The sequence below is a fragment of the Mauremys reevesii genome, linkage group 1, assembly GCF_016161935.1.
Source record: "Mauremys reevesii isolate NIE-2019 linkage group 1, ASM1616193v1, whole genome shotgun sequence".
In the NCBI taxonomy this organism is placed as follows: Eukaryota; Metazoa; Chordata; order Testudines; family Geoemydidae; genus Mauremys; species Mauremys reevesii.
This window is the reverse complement of record NC_052623.1, coordinates 251,088,929-251,108,672: the sequence shown is the minus strand read 5'-3', so window position 1 is coordinate 251,108,672 and position 19,744 is coordinate 251,088,929. Positions and strand designations below refer to the sequence as shown.

General features: G+C 44.3%; 1 protein-coding gene across 12 annotated transcripts in view; it reads left to right on the top strand.

The window, feature by feature from the left end:
* ERC1 (ELKS/RAB6-interacting/CAST family member 1) overlaps positions 1–19,744 on the top strand; it is a 562,177-nt gene that overhangs the window by 121,228 nt on the left and 421,205 nt on the right. For 10 of the 12 annotated variants that reach the window (XM_039546709.1, XM_039546701.1, XM_039546728.1 and 7 more), the window contains exons 4-6: positions 1,932–2,006; positions 14,940–15,095; positions 17,014–17,097. In XM_039546709.1, the coding sequence (XP_039402643.1) occupies positions 1,932–2,006; positions 14,940–15,095; positions 17,014–17,097 (315 nt within the window). The remainder of the gene's footprint in view (positions 1–1,931; positions 2,007–14,939; positions 15,096–17,013; positions 17,098–19,744) is intronic. The other 2 variants (XM_039546718.1, XM_039546771.1) reach the window with 1 other exon arrangement.

Below are 19,744 nucleotides of genomic sequence, written 5' to 3'. Positions count from 1 at the left end.
GAAAATTCTTGTAGCTCAAAATAGGACACTTTGCATTAATGGGGTCTTTCCACATGCTCAAAATTGCAGAATATTCTCTTCAATACTCTTCCCTTCTTCCCCTACATACATGTTTGAGAACTAGGAAACTCTCAGAAAGAGTAATGATTTTTAATGATAAATTACATGGAATTCAAACCCTGTTCTCTTCACCTTCCATTAAACATGTTTTCACTCTTGATGAAGTTGTAAACACGGGCTTTAAATTCATTGAGTATTTTTAAAGATGTAAATTGGGGCATCTGGTTTCAGACAGTTTTTACTCAAAGCCACTTAACAGATATTTATGGAGTTTAAACTGGTATTATTGTGTGGCTTTTCTTCTGTGTGGCCTCAGTGAAAACATTGACAAGGGACTCTCTGTTTCACTGTCAAATCTGAGAGTAGCATGTATTTTTAGAGATTTTTCTGGCCTAAACCCTATGTGTACTGGTTTATTTGCTAGCTGACTATTACTAATAGGTTTTCAGTTTAGACTGACATTTATCTGTAAAGATAGCTTCTCAGAAAATACGCAAATTATATATATAGAGAGACACACACATTGTTGGCTGTATCGTCATCACATACAGGTATAAACATCTAGAAAGTTCTGTGTTCTAGAGGCAAGAAATGGAATGGACTAGAGATTGAGAGACATGAATTCCAGATTGTTAAATCTTGCTCTGATACAGGTTCCCATTGTGGTATTTGTCAAATCAGTTCACCATTCTGCCTCAGTTACCCTATCAGCAGGTACTTAGCTACCTGACAGTTTTAAATAATCTTTGCATATCTTTTGAAAGCACTATATAAATCAGCTTCGCAAATTCTGCTTGCTTGTTTATATGGGGGTAAAACAAATAAAATACTATCTTTTTCATTACCATTTTTATGGAAAGAGTGAGTGAATATTCTTTTTTGTCTGGGCCGGGAAATCTAAATTGTTATATTAGGTAAAGTGCAAAACAATTTAGATGTGTGTGCACCATAACACAGTGAACTTTGGGTATGGCAATGTTTTGGTTGCCTACATTTCTCTCATTGTATTTAATATCATAGTGTGTGACATGAGGGTGATGCATATATTTAACATCTAAAGGCCTGCTGTTCATTTTTGAAGATGAATACAGAGAACAGGGACAGATACACTATAACAGATCTGTTTTTTCTCCAGCTACCTATTTGTATCCTGCAGCAACTTGGAAAGTGCTGTAGAGCAGTTCAGCTTGTTGCCATTTGTATTCTCTAGGCAGCTCTGGAACACTCTAGCAACCTGAGTGCATGCCCTTTACATATCTACAGAAATATCACATAGGTATTTGTCATCCTCCCCTTTGCACATTGTGAGCCTCTGGAGCAACTTGCTATCCAATCATGTTTTTTCAGCTACTTTCAGCCTCTGTGCAGAGAGATTTTCATCATAGGTAACTAGGTGGTTGCTACTCTGGGGGTGGAAAATATGGAAAGGAGCATTATCAACACAGATGCTCACAACAGCATGTTAAACATAAACCAGATTATTGCTGTTTTTATTAATCTTCTTTAAAATAGTTCTGTCTTCTATGTGAAGACAATTGCCTTTAAAAAACGGAGGATTCACTCACCAGCAAGGTAGTGGAGATTTTGAGTATGTCAGTTTTACAGTTTTTTTAAATATTTTTATTTCAGTGGTCAAAAAACAAGTTTCTATTGTGCCTGTGTAACTGAGCTAGAATTCTGTTCACTGGACTGCAGCCTGTCCTCTATGATGTGAAAGGAAGATTGAAGGGCTGGAAACATCAGAAGGCTGTAGAAGGGTAGAATTCTGCTGCATTAGAAAGAGAGAAGGTTCTGATAACTTTTCCTGGAGTCCGTGGAGTGGAGTGAAATATCATTGTTTTCACTCTTTCCTCCTTGTTCTTCTGTTATAGGAGATGCATCGTCGGTTTGAAAATGCCCCTGACTCAGCCAAGACAAAAGCTCTACAAACTGTTATTGAGATGAAGGTAAGAGAGTCCACACTGGCAGATGGGGATCCTATTCTTTTCAATGGTATATGGAGTCTTTCAGATAGCATAAAGCATGAGAAATCTGACAGCAGCAGATACAATGCATGGTCCAGTGTTACTAATGAAAAAAAATCTTGGAGATCTTCATTGATCAGGCAGGTTGGAGAACTAGTTCATTGCATGGTAGACGTCTGCTTTTCATCTACCTGGAGTATTATTTATAGTTTATAGCCAATAATCCATTGTATTATAAGGACAGTATGAGGAGATAAGTGGGTGCTTTTAATGGTGGTGTGAATTCTTTCCCATCACAGTATTTTCTGAACTTTTGAAAGGGTATTGGTGGCACCCAGAGTGCAAAGCAACATTAGATATTTGCATTCCAAAACACCTTATGTGAAGCAGGTGATTCAGTCAGAAAGATGCATCAATACCACCTTCATCCTGAATTATAGCTAGATGCAGTTTTGTGGTTTAGTCTTTAAATAGTGATGCAGGATTTAGAGCAACATAGACAACTTGTAAGAGCCTGTCACTGGGTAGATTCTCTCTCCCCACCCTTTGATGGGGTGTCAGGTCACATGTGGTCAAAAGAAAGGTCACAGGTGGTCCCACAGCCAGTTAGGTCCTATGCTGATGACCCTTACTATAAAATGTGGTCGTATTGCCTAGTGACTGGAGTTAATAAAGTCGTGCTTCCACACAGGGCTGCGTGGCCAATGACTAGAGTCAATAGAGTGACCCTTTCGTTCAGGGCGGCATAACCTAATGGCTGGAGTCAATAATGCAGCCCTTCCTCTCAGGGCAGTCCTTCCTCCTAATGGCCCTTTGGGGTGGGGGTGGGAGGGGGCGCCACCTAGGTGTGTGGTACCCAGGGTAGGGGGACTTGAAAATCCTACTACTACAGGCCCTCCCTGCTCCTCCAAGTCCTAGTCTCGGGCCCTGGCGGTGGTGCGGGGTGCTCACCACCGAGTCAGTGGGGATACTTCCGAAACACGGTGACTGGTTCCTCAGGTCACTCACAGGAGGAAAGTCTAAGTCCCCTGGGCTGCTTCTTACCCTTTCTGTCTTGGTGATGCTCCCCGGTTTCCCCAGGTTTCTGGGATCCTCAAGTGGTGTACCCTTCTGCTGCGTGGTCTTTTCTCTGGGTTCATCAGGCAGACTGGTGTCTATCTGGAGCTCTGTTTGCCATGGCTCTGTAGTTGGGACCTGTAGCTGCTCCCTGGTGAGAATCTGCATCCTCCCCCTTCAGCAGCCTGCCCAGATTGAGTTCGGCTGCTTCCTTTTATACTCTGCCTTCAGGCTGAGCATGCCCACCAGAGTCAGAGGGGCAGGGCTTCCTCAGCCTGCAAAGAACACTTAACCCTTTCAGGGCTGGTGATGGGCAGGTACACACCATCACAGATCCCAAGGACCACAAGTGGATTGCATATATATTTACACAACTTCATGTAGCTGTCTGCTGGATTATATGTTCCATAATATGCATGAAACGTGTAGTATTAATAAATACTTTCTCTTCCTACTCATCTTTGCATTCACACGCTTCCTTTTACCACTTCTCACTCTTGTTCTCCAATATTAACTTTCTCTATAGCCATTTCTCTCCTTTCCATTCTGGAGTCTCCCAATCCTTTCCCCATGCTTCCTAATAGACCAGCCAGTTTTCCTTTTTCCCTTTCTATCTCAGATTGTTAGCTGCAGTGCATGCCTCAATAACCCCCTTTTTATACTTTGAGATGTGCATGAATCAAATTCTGTTGCATATATTATGCAAGAGATCAGACTGTATGATCATAGTCCCTTCTGGCCTTATCAATCTATGCATCTAGGTGGGGAAAATAACAAGTAAAAGTAGTATGTGGTGAGCATAGGGTAGAAAGGGGGGTAGTGTCAAACCCTACAGTTTTTCCAGGGAATGCGTTTGCTAGTAGTCCCTGGAGAGACTGAGTAGAACAGACATGTCTGCTTTTAGAGGATGCATTTTATAAATGAATAGGCATGTGTATAAAAGTGAGCATAAGGGCTCTGTGTTCTGTGTGCATCAATTCCTTTTCAAGTGATTGCATGCGTCCATTCCATTTCAGGTGTGTGCCTGTCCTGTGCACTGTTGTCAGAGATTTTTCCCTCAGCTGTAACCCATCGAGGGAGTGCATGTGCCCTCTGCTGCCTCATGTGCCTCTGCACAATATAAAGGGTACCCCCAATGCCTCATAATTCCTTCTGACTGCCCATGATTGTTGTTGTTGTGTGTGATCTTGCTATTGCAAATCTTTTCCTCATTTTGTGTTTAATATATAGTTGGTACTCATTTTAGTACATTTGTAATTACAGTACCTAACATTATTTCTACTAAAGTAAGTTTTCTTTTTAAAGTGTTTTTTTAAACACTTCAGTTTCTGTTCATGGGTGATTGGTGCTGGCGCATGCCTAGATTATTGGGCTTCAAGCCCTGCCATTCTTGTAAAAACAAACAAACAAAAAAACCGAAACTATGCCAGTGAGTGACCCACACTCCAGTTGCCTGAAGTGTCTTGGGGATACTCACATTCACAATTCATGCCAAATTTTCAGGAATTTTAAACTAAGTACCAAGAAGGACAGGGAGGTTTACATTTCTGCAATGGAGGCAGTCCTGTGCACGCGCTTGGAGCCTTTCTGCTCAGAGTAGGTACCGAACACATTGGAATCCATCAGAAGTGCACCTCCTGGTCTTGCTGATCCTCATGGCCATTCTCCCTCCCAGGTACTGAAGAAGAGGCAGCAGAAGATGGTGTCTAAGGACAAAGTATCTGGGAGATCAAGGTCCCCTGGCTCAAAGAATGTGGACAAAGACACTGTGTTCAAGGCCAAGACACTCTCTGAAGCAATCAACTGCTCAGGCAGGTCTTTTGGCACTGTCCCTGGCCCACTGAGACTGGCCAGTAAGTGGCTCCTTCTAGTGCAACAGTGCTGCCCTTGATGTCTCAGCACTAAGGGCTAGTCTACACTTACCTGCCAGGTCGACATGGTAAGTTCGACTTCTCGGAGTTCGAACTATCGCGTCTAATCTAGATGCGATAGTTCGAACTCCCCGCGCGCTCCGGTCGACTCCGGTACTCCACCACTGCAAACGGCGGTGGCAGAGTCGACCTTGGAGCCGCGGACTTCGATCCCACGGCGTCTGGACGGGTAAGTAGTTCGAACTAGGGTACTTCGAGTTCAGCTACGCTATTCATGTAGCTGAACTTGCGTACCCTAGTTCGACTCCCGCCCTTAGTGTAGACCTGCCCTAAGAGACTTTCCCAGTACTGTTGACTCCAGAGGCTTATACAGTGGCTAGGGATTCTTCTGAGTCTCTTGGTACCAGTTTCATTGGCCATGCAGAGTCTTCTCTCCCAGCGCAGACAGTTGCTACTGTAGCCTTACTGGTAGCTTTACCCTAGCATGTGGTACCGTGGACTCCCATGTGCCTCTTCATGCGGTGCTATCCAGAGGGAAATCAGCTGTGTTCTCTCCAGGGCCACCTTTTCCAGGTTCCTGACAGCAATCCCAACTTCCAGGAACAATCCTCCACTTGGTTGGAGGAGGCTGATTCATCTTTTGATTCAGAGTTGGCTTATACATTTCACAGTCACGTCATGTACTTCACCATTCTCCTTTGAGCGCCTACCACCCTTGTATCCTCTAAGCCTCTGTCATGGCCACCAAGCAGGTACCCATGCCCAGGAAGAAATTGGACTGCACCCTCTCAGTTCCTTCTTACCGCCTTTGACATTGCTGGAATGATCCCTCTTGCTGTGGTATGGGTTCTTGGACTTTCTCTCTTCGTATTTTATATAGGAATTGTAGTTAGTGTATATAGTTCTTAGTTAGAGTTAGTGTATACAGTAATGTTAGTAGTTGTTCCCATTGTCAAGGGACTTTTTGCCCCAGATGCTGGGCATGCCTCAGTCCCTGGGCTTCAAGCCGTGTGCCTCGTGCAGCAAGCTGATGCCATTTAGTGACCCTCACACTAGCCATCTAAAGTGTCTGGGGGAGTCCATGTTAAAGAGAAGTGCCAGATCTGCCAGGATTTCAAACCCCGCACGAGAGAGGATAGAGACATTTGGCTGAGGGCCATTCTTATGGGGGCAGCCCTCAGATCAGCCTCTGAACCGAATCGACGCTGGGCACTTCGATACCTGTGCAGAGCGCTACCCTGGTACCATGCTCTTCCTGGCACTGCTCTCCATCCCCAGTGCCAAGGAAGAGGCATAAAAAACAACGCACCAAGAGAGGATGTTCTCTGGTGCGGCGGAGGGACAAGTGGGGTGCAACTACCATAGTAAGATCTGTGTTGAACTACACCTCCTCCCCAGGAGTCTGGAGTCTGATGGTGCTGCCGTCTCCACCTAGAGCACTGAGTCTGATACGGGACCAGTCACGGACTCCGGGGAGCAGCTGTGGGGTCAGGCATCTGCTGGCCCGTTCAACACCCGAGGCTTTCCAGGCAGCAAAGGACCTGCTGTCCCTCCCAATCCAGCCAAGCCTTCAATACCCCTCGTCAACCAAGGCAACTGAGGACAGAAAGGTGCAGAGTGCGGTGAGCTCCACCGTGGTGCTGACTACTGTGGCACCATCCTGGGGCAAGCCCTCCATGGTCCTGTTGCAGCAGTCATTGGCCCATTGCCAGTCTCTGCTCCCCTGATACTGCACGGAGGCGCAAGCAGGTACTGCACTGCCATTGTCTCCAGGGAAGGAATCTTGACTAGTTTTTTATAGTTTAGGTTAATTAAGGGCATGTCTACACAAACACCTACTGCATGGCAAGCTGGGTCATAGATCTACAATGCTATAGCACTCCTGACTTCAATACTGGCCCTCCTGCCAGCACCTGGTCACCAGACCTCTGGTTGACGCGGTGGCAGTACTGGAATCTTGGGGTTTTCCCCCAGTACCTGGGCCCCCTTCCCACCACACATACTCGATGGTGTCAGAAAAGCGAGCTACTGTCTTTCTGCCTGGCACCAGATCCCGACTCCGATACTGACCATGGTGCCGACATCCAGGAAATGGCCCCAATGGACATGGTGGGTTTGAGTACCTTTTCTTACCCTCCCCTGCATCTCCCTCCCCAGGGTCTCTGGTGTGGTTGATGACAATTGAGCAGGGCAGACAGGAGCATTTGAGTGCTACCCCCAAAAATAAAGAGGCCAAGAGACTGGACCTGTTCGGACATAAGGTTTATTGAACGGGCAGTCTCCAGTTATGTGTATCCAACCAGCAAGCCCTGCTAGGGAGATATGAGTTTAATCTGGGGGACTCATTATACAAATTTAAGAACTCCCTGCCACAGGAGTCAAGGGAGGAGTTCACGGCCATCCTAGAGGAGGGAAAGACTAATCAGGACCTCCCTCCAGGCGACCGGATGCAGCCAACTCAGCAGCCAGGGTTATGGTGTCTGCAATCACCATGAGGCGCTGTTCGTGGCTCCAATCTTCTGGCCTCATTTGTGAAGTGCAGCAGTCTGTCCAGGACCTCCCCTTTGGGAGCACCTCCCTGATCTCGGAACAGATGGACTCAAGGGCCACCCTTTGTTTCTTGGCCCTTAACATACCTCCAGTTTCAAGGAAGGACTTTAGGCCCCAGCAGCCTCCCATGTTCACGGTGCCTCCCAGGCAGGAGTCCAACAAGAGGAAAGGAAAGGGGGGTTATAAGTGACGCCAACCCTTCCTTCCTACCACAGCCTCCCAGTTGGGCTCTTTTAGATATCCCGGCGGGGCCAGGCAGGCCTTTTGAAGGTATGTCTGAGGGAGATATACCAATCTCAGTTCCAGATCCATCTCCCCTTTTGTTTTTGGACTGCCTGTCACCCTTCAGCCTGGCATGGTCATATAAAACATCATACCATTCATTGAGTACTGAGTACAGTAACAGTTGTCACACACTCCAGTTTTCATCCACCCTGCCCTCCAATCCCACAATCCTTTCCCTCTTCAGGGACCTTTCTCATGAGCAGCTTCTCATCCAGGAGGTGCAAGCCTCCTACATCTTGGGGCCATAGAGGAGGTTCCTCGAGACTTGAGCGGGAAGGGTTTTACTCCTGATACTTTCTAATCCCAATAAGGGGAGGGGTCTAGGCCCATCCTGGACCTGGGTCACCTCAACATATCTCAAGAAACTGAGGTTCCACATGGTCTCCCTGGCCTCCATCATTCCCTTCCTAGATCCAGGAAACTGCTACACTGCCTTGCCCTAAAGGATGCTTATTTCCACATCTCTCTCTTTCGTGATCACAGAATATTTCTCAGGTTTGTAGTGGGTCAACGCAACTACCAATTCACCACTTTCCCTCTTGGCTTATCGGCAGCCCCCTAGGTCTTCACGAAGTGTATGGCAGTGGTAGCAGCCTTCTTCAGGCGTCATCAAGGCATGCAGATCTACTCATATCATAGAAGAAGATGATCTTGATGACCAGCTCATCAAAGGTCAGGCACAGGTCCGACACAGCGTCAGTACTGTATGGGTCACCTTCCAAGTGCTGGGTCTGTTGATAAATGAGCAGAAGTCAACTCTAGTCCTGGTTCAGAGAATAGAGTTAATCGGGCAGTGTTCGACTTGATCCAGGCCAAAGTTTACCTCCTGGAAGCCTGATTTTGAGCTATGTCAAACTTGATTTCCAAGGTCACAGTCCACCCAATAAGGACCACTAGGGGCTGACTTAAACTATAGGGACACATGACAGCATGTACCTACATGGTGCAGTATGCAAGGCTGTGCCTCAGACCCTTCCAGATATGGCTGGCATCAGTCTACTCCCCAAGCAGACACCACCTGGACTCAATACTCACTATTCCGCCTCCAGTCTGCACTTTGCTGACGTGGTGGAGAGGCTTAGGATCTGTAATAGAAGGGGTATCCCTTGCTGCCCCTCCAACGTCGGTAACCTTAGTCTTGGATGCATCAGACTTGTGATGGGGAGCCCACCTCAACAGCCTCAGGACCCAGGGCGTCTGGTCCCAGGAAGAACTCTCCCTGCATATAAACGTAAGAGAACACAGGGCAGTACGCTTGGCTTGCCAAGTGTTCCTTCCCCATATCTCAGGCAAAGTGGCGCAGGTCCTGACGGACAACACTGCATCACTGTTTTGCATCAACAAGCAGGGAGGAGCTTGATCTTCAGCCCTGTGCCAGGATGCCCTCTGGCTGTGGGACTTGTGCGTGGACTACGCCACTCACTTTGAGGCGTCACATCTCCTGAGAGCCCAAAATGCACTGTCGGATTGCCTCAGCAGATCCTTTTCCTCTCACCACGAGTGGTCTCTTCACCTGGAGGAAGTCAGTGTCATCTTCCAGCAGTGGGGGCCTCCCCTGGTGGACCTGTCTGCCACCAGACAGAACAGGAAATGCCATCAGTTCTGTTCACTGTGCAGGCATAGCATGGTTCCCTATCCAATACCTTCCTGCTCTAGTGGTCAGACTGCCTACTGTATGCTTTCCCAATGATCCCCTTGGGTTCACAAGGTCCTCCTGAAAATCAAACGGGACAAGGTGAAGGTTATCCAGATAGCACCAGTGTGGCCACACCAACATTGGTTCATTATGCTTCTGGACCTTTCAGTGGCAACTCCACTCGTGCTCCCACTCTGCCTGGATTTGATTTCACAAGATCACAACCATTTGCTTCACTCGGGCCTCGCTTCTCTGCACCTGACAACGTGGTTGCTGCATGGCTGAACCCTGAAGAACAGGCCTGCTCGGATCATGTTCAACAGGTCTAGCTAGGTAGTAGAAAGCCTTCCACAAGGGCTACCTTCTTGGCCATGTGGAAACGTTTCACTTGTTGGGCCTCTGAATGGAACCTCTCTCCATCCCGTTCTTCTCTGCAGTCTATCTTGGACTATCTGCTCCATCTAAAGCATCAGGGTCTGGCTTTGTCAAGGGTTCACTTGGCAGCCATCCCAGCCTTGCACCCTCCAGTGAATGGCAGATCAGTGTTTTCCCATGAGATGACGGTCAGGTTTCTCAAGGGGCTGAAAAGACTCTATCCTCAGGTTTACGAACCAGTCCCCCCCTCCCATGAGACTTAAATCTCGTACCGTTGATGCTCCTGGGGACTCCCATCTGTTATCATCATGCTCCCTACTGCTTCTCTCTTGGAAGGTAACCTTCTTGGTGGTGATCATCTTGTCCAGAAGGGTCTCTTAGATCAAGACCCTGATGTCAGAACTCCCTTATACTGTATTCTTCAAGGACAAGGTCCAACTGCACCCCCAACCCATCTTCCTACCAAAGATGGCATTGCAATTCCACAACAACCAGGATGTTTTTCTACCTGTCTTCTTTCCAAAACTTCACAAGATCGCTGAGGAACATCATACATTGGATGTTAAGCGGACCCTCACCTTTCATATCAAGAGGATTAAGTTCTCTATAAGTCCATGCAACTTTTTGTAGCAATAGAGGAAAAGATGAGAGGGTACCTGTGACATCCTAAAGGATATCATCCTGATAAATCACCTGTATCTGAGCTTTCTACAAGCAAGCGAAAATTCTGCTTCCGGCCATTGTGATCACTCATTCCACAAGAGCCTAGACTTCATTGACAGCATTCCTCAGGCAGGTACCAATCCAGGACATCTGCAGAGCCGCAACCTGGTGGTCAGTTCATACCTTCGCTTCCCACTATGCCATCATCCAACAGGCCCATAATGATGCCCATTTTGGGAGAGCAGTATTGCAGTCAAAATGTCCATGAACTCTGAGCCCACCTCCCGGAATACTGCTTGTGAGTCACCTAGTATGGAATGGACATGAGCAAGAATTGAAGAACTAAAAAATGGTTATTAACCTTTTGTAACTGCTGTTCTTTAAGATGTGCTACTCATGTCCATTCCATGATCAGCCCTTCTACCCCTCTGTTGGAGCTACTTGCAAGAAGGAACTGAGAGGATGTGGGGCCGGTGGCATCCTTTATACTGATGCATATGCACACGATTCAAGAGGAGGCTAATGGATATCACTTAGGGAAAAATTTCAGGCAACTGTGCACGTGGTATACACACAACTAGCATGGAATGGACATGAGCAACACATCTCGAAGAACAGCAGTTACAAAAGATTAGTAACCAGTTTTTGGAATTGGAAAAGGAACAGAGAAGAGCAACAGAAATGATGAGGAGTATGGAACAGCTTCCATATGAGGAGAGATTAAAAAGATTGGGACTGTCCAGCTTGGAAAAGAGATGACTAATGGGGGATATGATAGAGATTTATAAAATCAAGAATAGTGTGGGGAAAGTGAATAAAGAAGTGTTATTTAAGCCTTTACATAATGCAAGAACACAAGAGGTCACGTAATGAAATTAATAGGCAGCAGGTTTAAAACAAACACAAGGAAGAACTTCTTCACACAGTGCTTAGTCAACCTGTGGAATTTGTTTCCAGGAAATGTTGTGAAGGCGAGAAATATAACTGGGCTCAAAAAAAAATTAGATAAGTTCGTAGAGGATAGGTCCATCAATGGCTATTAGCCAAAATGAACAGGAACGCAACCCCATGTTCTTGGTGTCCCTAAATCTCTGACTCCCAGAAGCTGGGACTCGACAATGGGACGAATCACTCAACAATTGCTCTGTTCTGTTCATTCCCTCTGAAGCATCTGGCACTGGCCACTGTCAGAAGAGAAGATACTGGGCTAGATGGATGGTTGAGCTGATCCAGTATTACTCCTGGGGGATTTCTGTGCCAGTGCGCATGCACAGAATTCATGTGTCCCGCATAATTTTATTTTTTTCTACAGAAAATACAATCTGCCCCAGAAGTGCTGCAGTTCTACCTTTTTCCCACCAGAGGCCACTGTGTCACCAGAACAGCCAACAGCAGGAATGCAGCAGTTGTTCTGGTGCCACATTGGCCTCTGGTGGGCAAAAGGTAGAACTGCAGCACTTCTGGGCAGATTGTATTTTCGGGGGGAGGAGGGGGTCTGTGTGCAAGCAGTGGCACATATTTCCCCCAGAAGAAGTTCATCACAGCACCTGGCTTATGGAGCCAGATTAGGATAGAGTGTGGCACACAGGTCTGCTGGGGGGTCCTAGACTGAAGTCCAGAATAGCTAGTGGTGGGGACAGACTGGGGTGTGGGCTCAGAAGCTAGTGGGGTGACAGGGTTAAGCCAGGGTCTGAATGTGAGTGGGGGTACATGGCCACATGGGGAGGGGGGAGGAGGCTGCAGGGACCCATTGGGATGGGGGGTGGGGTGCAGGGATAGGGACAGATGTGCCTGACTGAATGGGAGAGGTTTTGAATCAGCCAGGGTCTGCATGGGGGAGGTTCCCTAGATCCCTAACAATCCTGCCTCTCTTCCCGTCCCCCAAAAAACTGTTCCATACTTCTCCCACCCACACCTAACAACCGTCCAGGCTCCTTCCTTCTCCATCAGCTCCTCTGCTACCCCTGATGCTCCCAAGTCTTTACACTGCTTTTTTTTTGGTCTGTATTGTTACAGATGTAGTTGCTGACAGATATTTTGAAATAAATTACCAAAATAATTGAAACTGGCGTGATTATATTGTGTTAATTTGGCAAATAATATATTCAGAATTTTAAAATATTTTGTGCAGAATTTTATGTTTTGGTGCAGAATTCCCCCACTAGTATAGTATGGCCCTTCTGAATCATACTCATAGCTCCAGTTTGGCCTCGACAACATTGGTTTTCTAATCTCCTGACTTTCTCAAACAGAATTCAATTAACGTCACCGTTGGACCCAAACCTGATTTCTCAAGACCATGGTCACCTCCTCTACTCTAACTTTCAGGCCATCCACTCGGCAACCTGCATACTCTGTAGCTGACACCTCAGGAGGATGTTTGTTTAAACAGAGTTCAAGTTGTTGTTCTAAATAGTAGGAAACCTTCTACTAGATATACTTACCTGACAGAGTGGAAGAGATTCTCCATCTGGTCCCAGCAAAATGATGTTTTCCCCTATCTGGGCTCTGATCCATCATGTGTTGGGCTATTTGATATTCCAGAAACAGCAGATTCTTCCCATTTGTTCCATCAAGGTCCACCTTGCAGCTGTCTCAGCTTGATAATCAATCAGCAATCAGATTGCTAAAGGGTTGAACAGTTTATATCCCCAAGTAGAGGATCCATGTGACTTAAACCTGCTGTTAATGAAGCTAATGAGTTCTCCATTTGACCTGTTGGCTGCCTGTTTATTACTCCCTCTCTTAATGAAGGTAGCCTTTTTTGTGTCAATTACATCAACCAGGAGAGTGGATGAATTACAAGCTCTAGTGTCTGAACCTCTTCATGCAGTCTTCTAAAAGAACAAGCTGTACCTGTGCTCTCATCTGTAGTTCCTCACCAAAGTGGTGTCTCAGTTCCATATTAATCAGGCTACCTGTTTACCAGCTTTTTCCCCTAAGCCTCATACTCATAAGGATGAGAAGAGACTTCACATGTTAGATGTCAGGAGGAGACTAGGATAGTGTTGGCGATTTACCTGGACAGGACTAAATAATTCCAATCATCTTCACTGTTGTTGTGGCAGCTGTAAACTGGATGAAGGGCAGGTCCCAACTCTTCTCAAATAAACTCATCGTGGATCTCCTTTTGTATATGTTTGTGCTATGACTTGGCCAATGTAACCCCTCCAAAGAGAGTGTTAGCACATTCATCGAAGGCTGTAGAGGTTGCAAATGCCCTTCTTCCCCAAGTGCCTATTCTGGACATTTGCAAATTTGCATACCTTTGCCTCCTCTTATGATGATTCTCAACAATCTAGAGATGATGCCGAGTTTGTTGTGTGGCCCTTCAATCTTTATTCAGGTAGACTCCGATCCCCCCTCCAGATTGAACTGCTTGTGTGAATCACCTGAAGTGGAACGGACGTGTGCCATCACTCAAAGAAGAAACAGTTACTATCATGTTCTCTGAGATGTGTTGCATATATCCATTCCACAATCCACCCTCCTTCCTCTCTCTACTGGAGTCTGTCTGGTAAGAAGGAATTGAGGGAGATTGGGTGCAGCTCTGTCCTTTATACCATCATGCAGTAGCAGAGGGCACATGCACCACCCTGACAGGTACTGCTGAGAGAAAAATATCTGACAGCTGTGCACTGGGCAGGCACACACATGAAATGGAATGGACATATGCAACGTATCTTGAAGAACAACAGTTACAGAATAGGTTAGTAACCATTTCTTCCTGTTGTTTCTAACACCTGAGTCTGCCATGTCAACAATAAACCAAGTAGATTGTAAGAACTCCATTCATTCTGTTACGGCATGAAAAAGACAACAGACTGGATTGCTTACTTGTAACATGTATGTATTTTTTTTAACTATGTAGAAATGTTTGAAAAAGTATGAGAGAGATTTGGACTAGTTCAGCAACCCCTACATGTTCATCCACTCAGGAATAGATTGATATCAGTACATCTGTTCCATGCTTTATGGTGTTTAATGTGTTCCTCATTTGTCACCTAGACCACATCAGTAAGTAGAAGCTGAGACTAACTTGTTTCACAAGCTCTCTTCTCTTATACTTGTGGCACATCCATGGCTTAGGGTAACTATGAATCTGCGGTTTGTGCTAATACTGTGGCTATCATTATTTGTTTTACTGTCACCATAATAATTTCCCTGGTATATATCACCTCAGGACTGCAAAGTAACTGTTTCATAGTCTCTTACTTAGTGTTCTCTTCATATGCCACCCATAGCAACAACCTAGTTCACAGGCTTAAACTCCTTTGCTTGCAGAATGGAGAGAATTGGAGAAGAGTGCCCTCTCAGGCAGCCAGTCTTAGCTGCTCAGAGAGATGATGTTTAAACAGGTGCAGAGTAATTACTCAGGGAATGTTTATTAAGGGGAAGTTACAACACTGGTGCACTCATATACCTTGTTCCTTTTATGGTGTGTTAATGAGACGTATAACTGCACGTTACTCTTTTCAGGACTCAAAAATCTCCTCCATGGAACGTGGCCTCCGTGACTTGGAAGAGGAGATTCAGATGCTGAAGTCAAATGGAGCTCTAAGCACAGAAGAGCGTGAGGAGGAAATGAAGCAAATGGAGGTGTACCGTAGTCATTCCAAATTCATGAAAAACAAGGTAATGAGAGAACAATGATAGTAGCATAATGAACTCTGAGCCTTGGGGAACAGGTAGGAGAAGTACTCCTACTCATGTCATCGAATCCAGGGATAGAGTTGGGACCTGCCCTGTACTGCGAGCATTGGGAGATAGGAGAGGAGGCATCTGCATTCTACTCTGAAACGATGAGACTAGCCTTAGAATATTTAACAAAGGAAAATGGAACATTTAAGGAAAATTATAGAACTGTAGGCCAGGTTCTGCCTTTAGATTTACGCTCACAGCTTCCATTGACTTAACTGACATTTGTGCGTATCTTTGGTTCTTTTCTAGTTCTTATCTAGTTTTTTATAGTTTAGGTTAATTAAGGGCATGTCTACACAAACACCTACTGCATGGCAAGCTGGGTCATAGATCTACAATGCTATAGCATGCCACATGCTAACTGTGTGTGTGAACTCTGCTGATGCGCACTAGAAGTTTTCTAGTGGGCGTCAGCAAGGTCCATGCGGACAGTTAATGTGTGGTATGCTGGAGTGCTGTAAGTTGACACCCCAGCTTGCCGTGCAGTAGGTGTTTGTGTAGACATGCCCTTAGTTTAGTAGCCTTTTCAAACATACTTTATGGAGGGAGAAAAGTATTTCTTCCCATTGGACCTGTTGGATAACTGTGACATGACCAAGAGATTTAGCATTATTTCAAGTCTGGGCTGAGAATGAACTGTAGTGAAAGGGTTTCTGTTACACTGCCCTTCCAATAGTGTTGTCATAAAATGAACAGATTCTGCTACAGCAGTGGTGCCAAGATCTATTCAAACTTATGAGTATGTTTGTTCTGCAAGGCAGGATGGCATTGAGAAACACAGGTACTTTGGCACAGAGCTTGGTATCAACACTGCTTGCTGGACTATGTAGAGTTTAAGGTCACTTCATACTTTGTTTCTGCTGGATACTGTGGAGTGTTCACCACTGTATTTGTCCTGGAATGAAATGATTTGTTTAAAAAATACAGTTCTAACCTGCTGGCGAAAGTTAAACACAAAGATTACAATCCCCTAAAGCAGAAATATATGTGGTAATAAGACTTGTTAGTGCTCCCACCACTCCAGTACATTGACTCACCTGAGGAAAAACGCCTCTGTTTTTTAAATAGTGCTTTTTATTCTGTTGAGTTACCACTAGCAAATAAAGGGGAGAGGGGGAAACATTTTAGGCATATGCAAAGTCTATTTGAATTTCCAAGCTTTCATACTGCCTTACCGTATCCAGTTATTTCCCCCTCACTGTGTTAGAAACTTATGTCACCTTGTCCTCTCCCTTTACAGACTTTATGAGCCTCTTTCCTTGTGATCAATTTCTGGATCTCTTCCATACATCACATACACTTCTCTCCTGCTGACAACTTCCTCCCTACCCTTTGTTGTTTTAACAGCCTTATCCCTCTTGTGGCTTATGTCCAGCCACAATCCTGTTGTCTTCTCATATCCCTCTGTCTTGTATTGCTTAATAAATGCACATAATTTTCCTTTTAATAATGTATTGTGTTGACGTCAACAGCTGCTTCCTGGCATATTACTCGTTTACAGCTTTGAAGTGAATGATTTTTCTCTCACTATTTCTGTCTTAATTTTCTGCTTGCTCCCAATTTCAAAATGGTTGGGTAATATGCCCTAGATCTGAAATATATAAATCTAACTATAACCATGTTTGTAGTGTCAATTTTTATAAGTATGGTGATGAAACTCTTGCCTGGGGACTTGTGAAAATACAGGAACTTTAAACTCCTGTGATCATGACAGCAGGGATGAGGGAATGAGTGACCAGTCATGATCTTGCTGTGTAGTTCTTTGTCACATTTAGTCACTGTGATGGCTGAAACAGGTCAACTAGAAGACAGCAAATGATAAACATTGAAAAAAATAACAATGTCGTGGCAGGTAGAGCAACTGAAGGAAGAGCTAAGTGCCAAAGAGGCTCAAGGGGAGGAGCTGAAAAAAAGAGTGGCTGGTCTCCAGGCCGAGGTCTCTGCCGTAAGATTCATCTCTTTGTGTGCAGTGGCCATTCACTGGGTCTTTGCTAGGTCTGTGGCTTTCTGGTAGCTTACACTTTTCTTCTTTTACAGGACAGTAGAACTAACCAGTTTGCTCTGCTCTGTATCTGCCTCTTGTTCACATCAGCTTGGCATCTGTAGTATCACTGTTCAAAACACACTCTGAATATCCTGTTTGTTGTCTTAAATAGAATGATTCAACTAGATGGTAATTTGTTCTTTCATATTGGGACAGATTTTCAAAAGTGTTCAGTACCCACAATTGCAGTTAGATTTTTTTAGAAGAGCTGCAGTTTTATTTAGACACCAAAATAAGGGCTTACTTTTTCTACAGCATGTGTGGAGCTTTTTCAAATATCTCTCCAAAGATGTAACAGTGGAAGCTGCTGAACACTTTTGAAAATATATTCTTGATGTAGTTGCCTAAATGAGATCTGTGCACTTTTGAAAATCTGGCCCTATATCATTTCTGCAGTATACATTTAAGTTTTTCCTTACTGTAAAGTACGTGAATGCTCTGGGTGATCAGTGTGTGTTCAAGAGCAGAGAGATGTGAACACTTCAGGCTGCCTTCATTTCCTGTGCAGCTTTGAATGGTATGCACTGCATTCCTTCCTAAAGAGCTTGAGCATGATAGCTCCGGGGGACTCAAGATTCTGAAATTTTGCATCTGGGGACAATTAATTTATTACATTGCCTGGGACTATTAATATTGTGTACTATCTGTATGCAGGTAAAACTTCATCAGGTTAAAATATCTGGTCTAAATTCTCTCTTCTTCAGGTGGAGCCCAAGTAAATTCTCTTCTTTCAAAAGCAAAACTGACCAGTGATTTTACTCTAATTTGTGTTGCCTCTGAATTGGAGAATGTAGTGCCTTCTGAAACGTATAGGTTTTTTTGGTTGAGAGATGGTAAGAAAACTGAACTAGCCCCAAATTCTGTAATTACTTTCCATTTCTTATGCTGTACCCAAGGTAACTAATGTATCTGGTTTTTGTTGTTCTATAGGAATAAAAGTTTGAGAGGCTGACCGCAGAAACTGGTACAGTTCACACTTAGGTGCCTCTCTGCTAAATGGAATGAGGGATCTATTTATTGAAGTATTTGCTATCAGTAGAAAGAACTAAGGTGTCTAGCATCCAGTGTAAGATGAACATTAAAGTCAGAATTAAGTTAATGACTTACCATTTAATAGTCCTCTAAATGAAATTCTCTATAACTTCTCTCCAGTTTCTCCATTAAAAAATGGAGAAAGAAATTTTAAACTCTCACCAATTTCTACACACCTACACTCATCTCCCCTACAGACCATTTTACTCCAGGACACACAGGTCTGAGGTGAAAAGGGTTAGAAAAACTTCAACAGCATCCAAGAAAGAGGATTTTTAAAATATCCATCCATCAACAGGGTATTGTCAATATATAAGGAAATTTCCTTACTTTCATCTAAGGACTCAAAAGATTATTTTTAAGACATCTGTATTGCTATTAACACCTCAGATTATTAAAACTGACTGTTTTTAAAATATAGTTTATTCTTTTAAAAATATGATTTATGCTTTTTTCATGTTATGTATTTCACTCAGTTTGGAAAACAAAATTGGACTGGTCAGTTTCATTTTAGTTTATAATCTGCTTCACTTTCTGGTTTGCATGCATTTAGCATGCTCTTGAGCTTGGGTTTCCAGCACTGCTGGGGAAGTTGTTTGTAAATTGTTCTAAAACATTTCTGTTCATGTTTGGTTTTATAAAGACCTGTTTCTCCTTCTTAGATCAAAATGTTAGGCCTAAATTAAATTACCCTTTTTAGAGGAGGAGGCAAAACCAGAAATTTCCAAGTATAAGCCTGGATTTGTGTCAGTTTGTAGCCTCAACCAATCCCTATCTTTCAGCATGTATTCTTGCCTTCAGCTTTGGTTCCAAAGGTGTCCTGGGTGATGGTTGTTTTTAAACTGTTTTTAAACTGAGGTTTTTAATCTTATCTTACTACTGTGCAGATGAAATTTTTCACTCATTATTCATTGAGATGAGAATCTGATTCTGGCAATTCCAAAAGCAGCTTTTTGAGTATGATTTGTTCCAATTTTGGTGTTAGTAGTTTTACACTATACTCGGGAATCTTTCTTAAAGTGAGCCCAAATAAAAGGATGTTTCTCTTGTCAAGAGGGGTGAAATGATAGTTTTACCAAATGTAAAAATGAAAGGTATGTTTCACTGACGTTCTCTCTGGAGATGGGTTTGGATTGGTGAGCTTAAAGGGTGGGAGAAAAAACCAGTTCAAGTGACAAAAGGCAAACACCCATCTAAGAGATCACTCAGAGGTATACCCAAACATATCTAATCTCATTAGGTGTTTATAATGCACTGTTACTACCAGAGCAATGTACATATCCAGTACAGTTCTGCTGCATCTTCATTAAAAGACTACCCCAGTAAACAGTTGATTTTGTTTTGTCCCTTATAGGACGGCTGAACATGGATTTCACTCTGTTTAAATGCACACCTTTTGCTAACTGAATGGGATTTACTTCCCTCCTTTTCCCCTGATGTTCTGTGGAGACCTTTCTGCTAGGCTTACAGACAGCTAAAGACTTGATCTTTAGAATATCATTCTCTT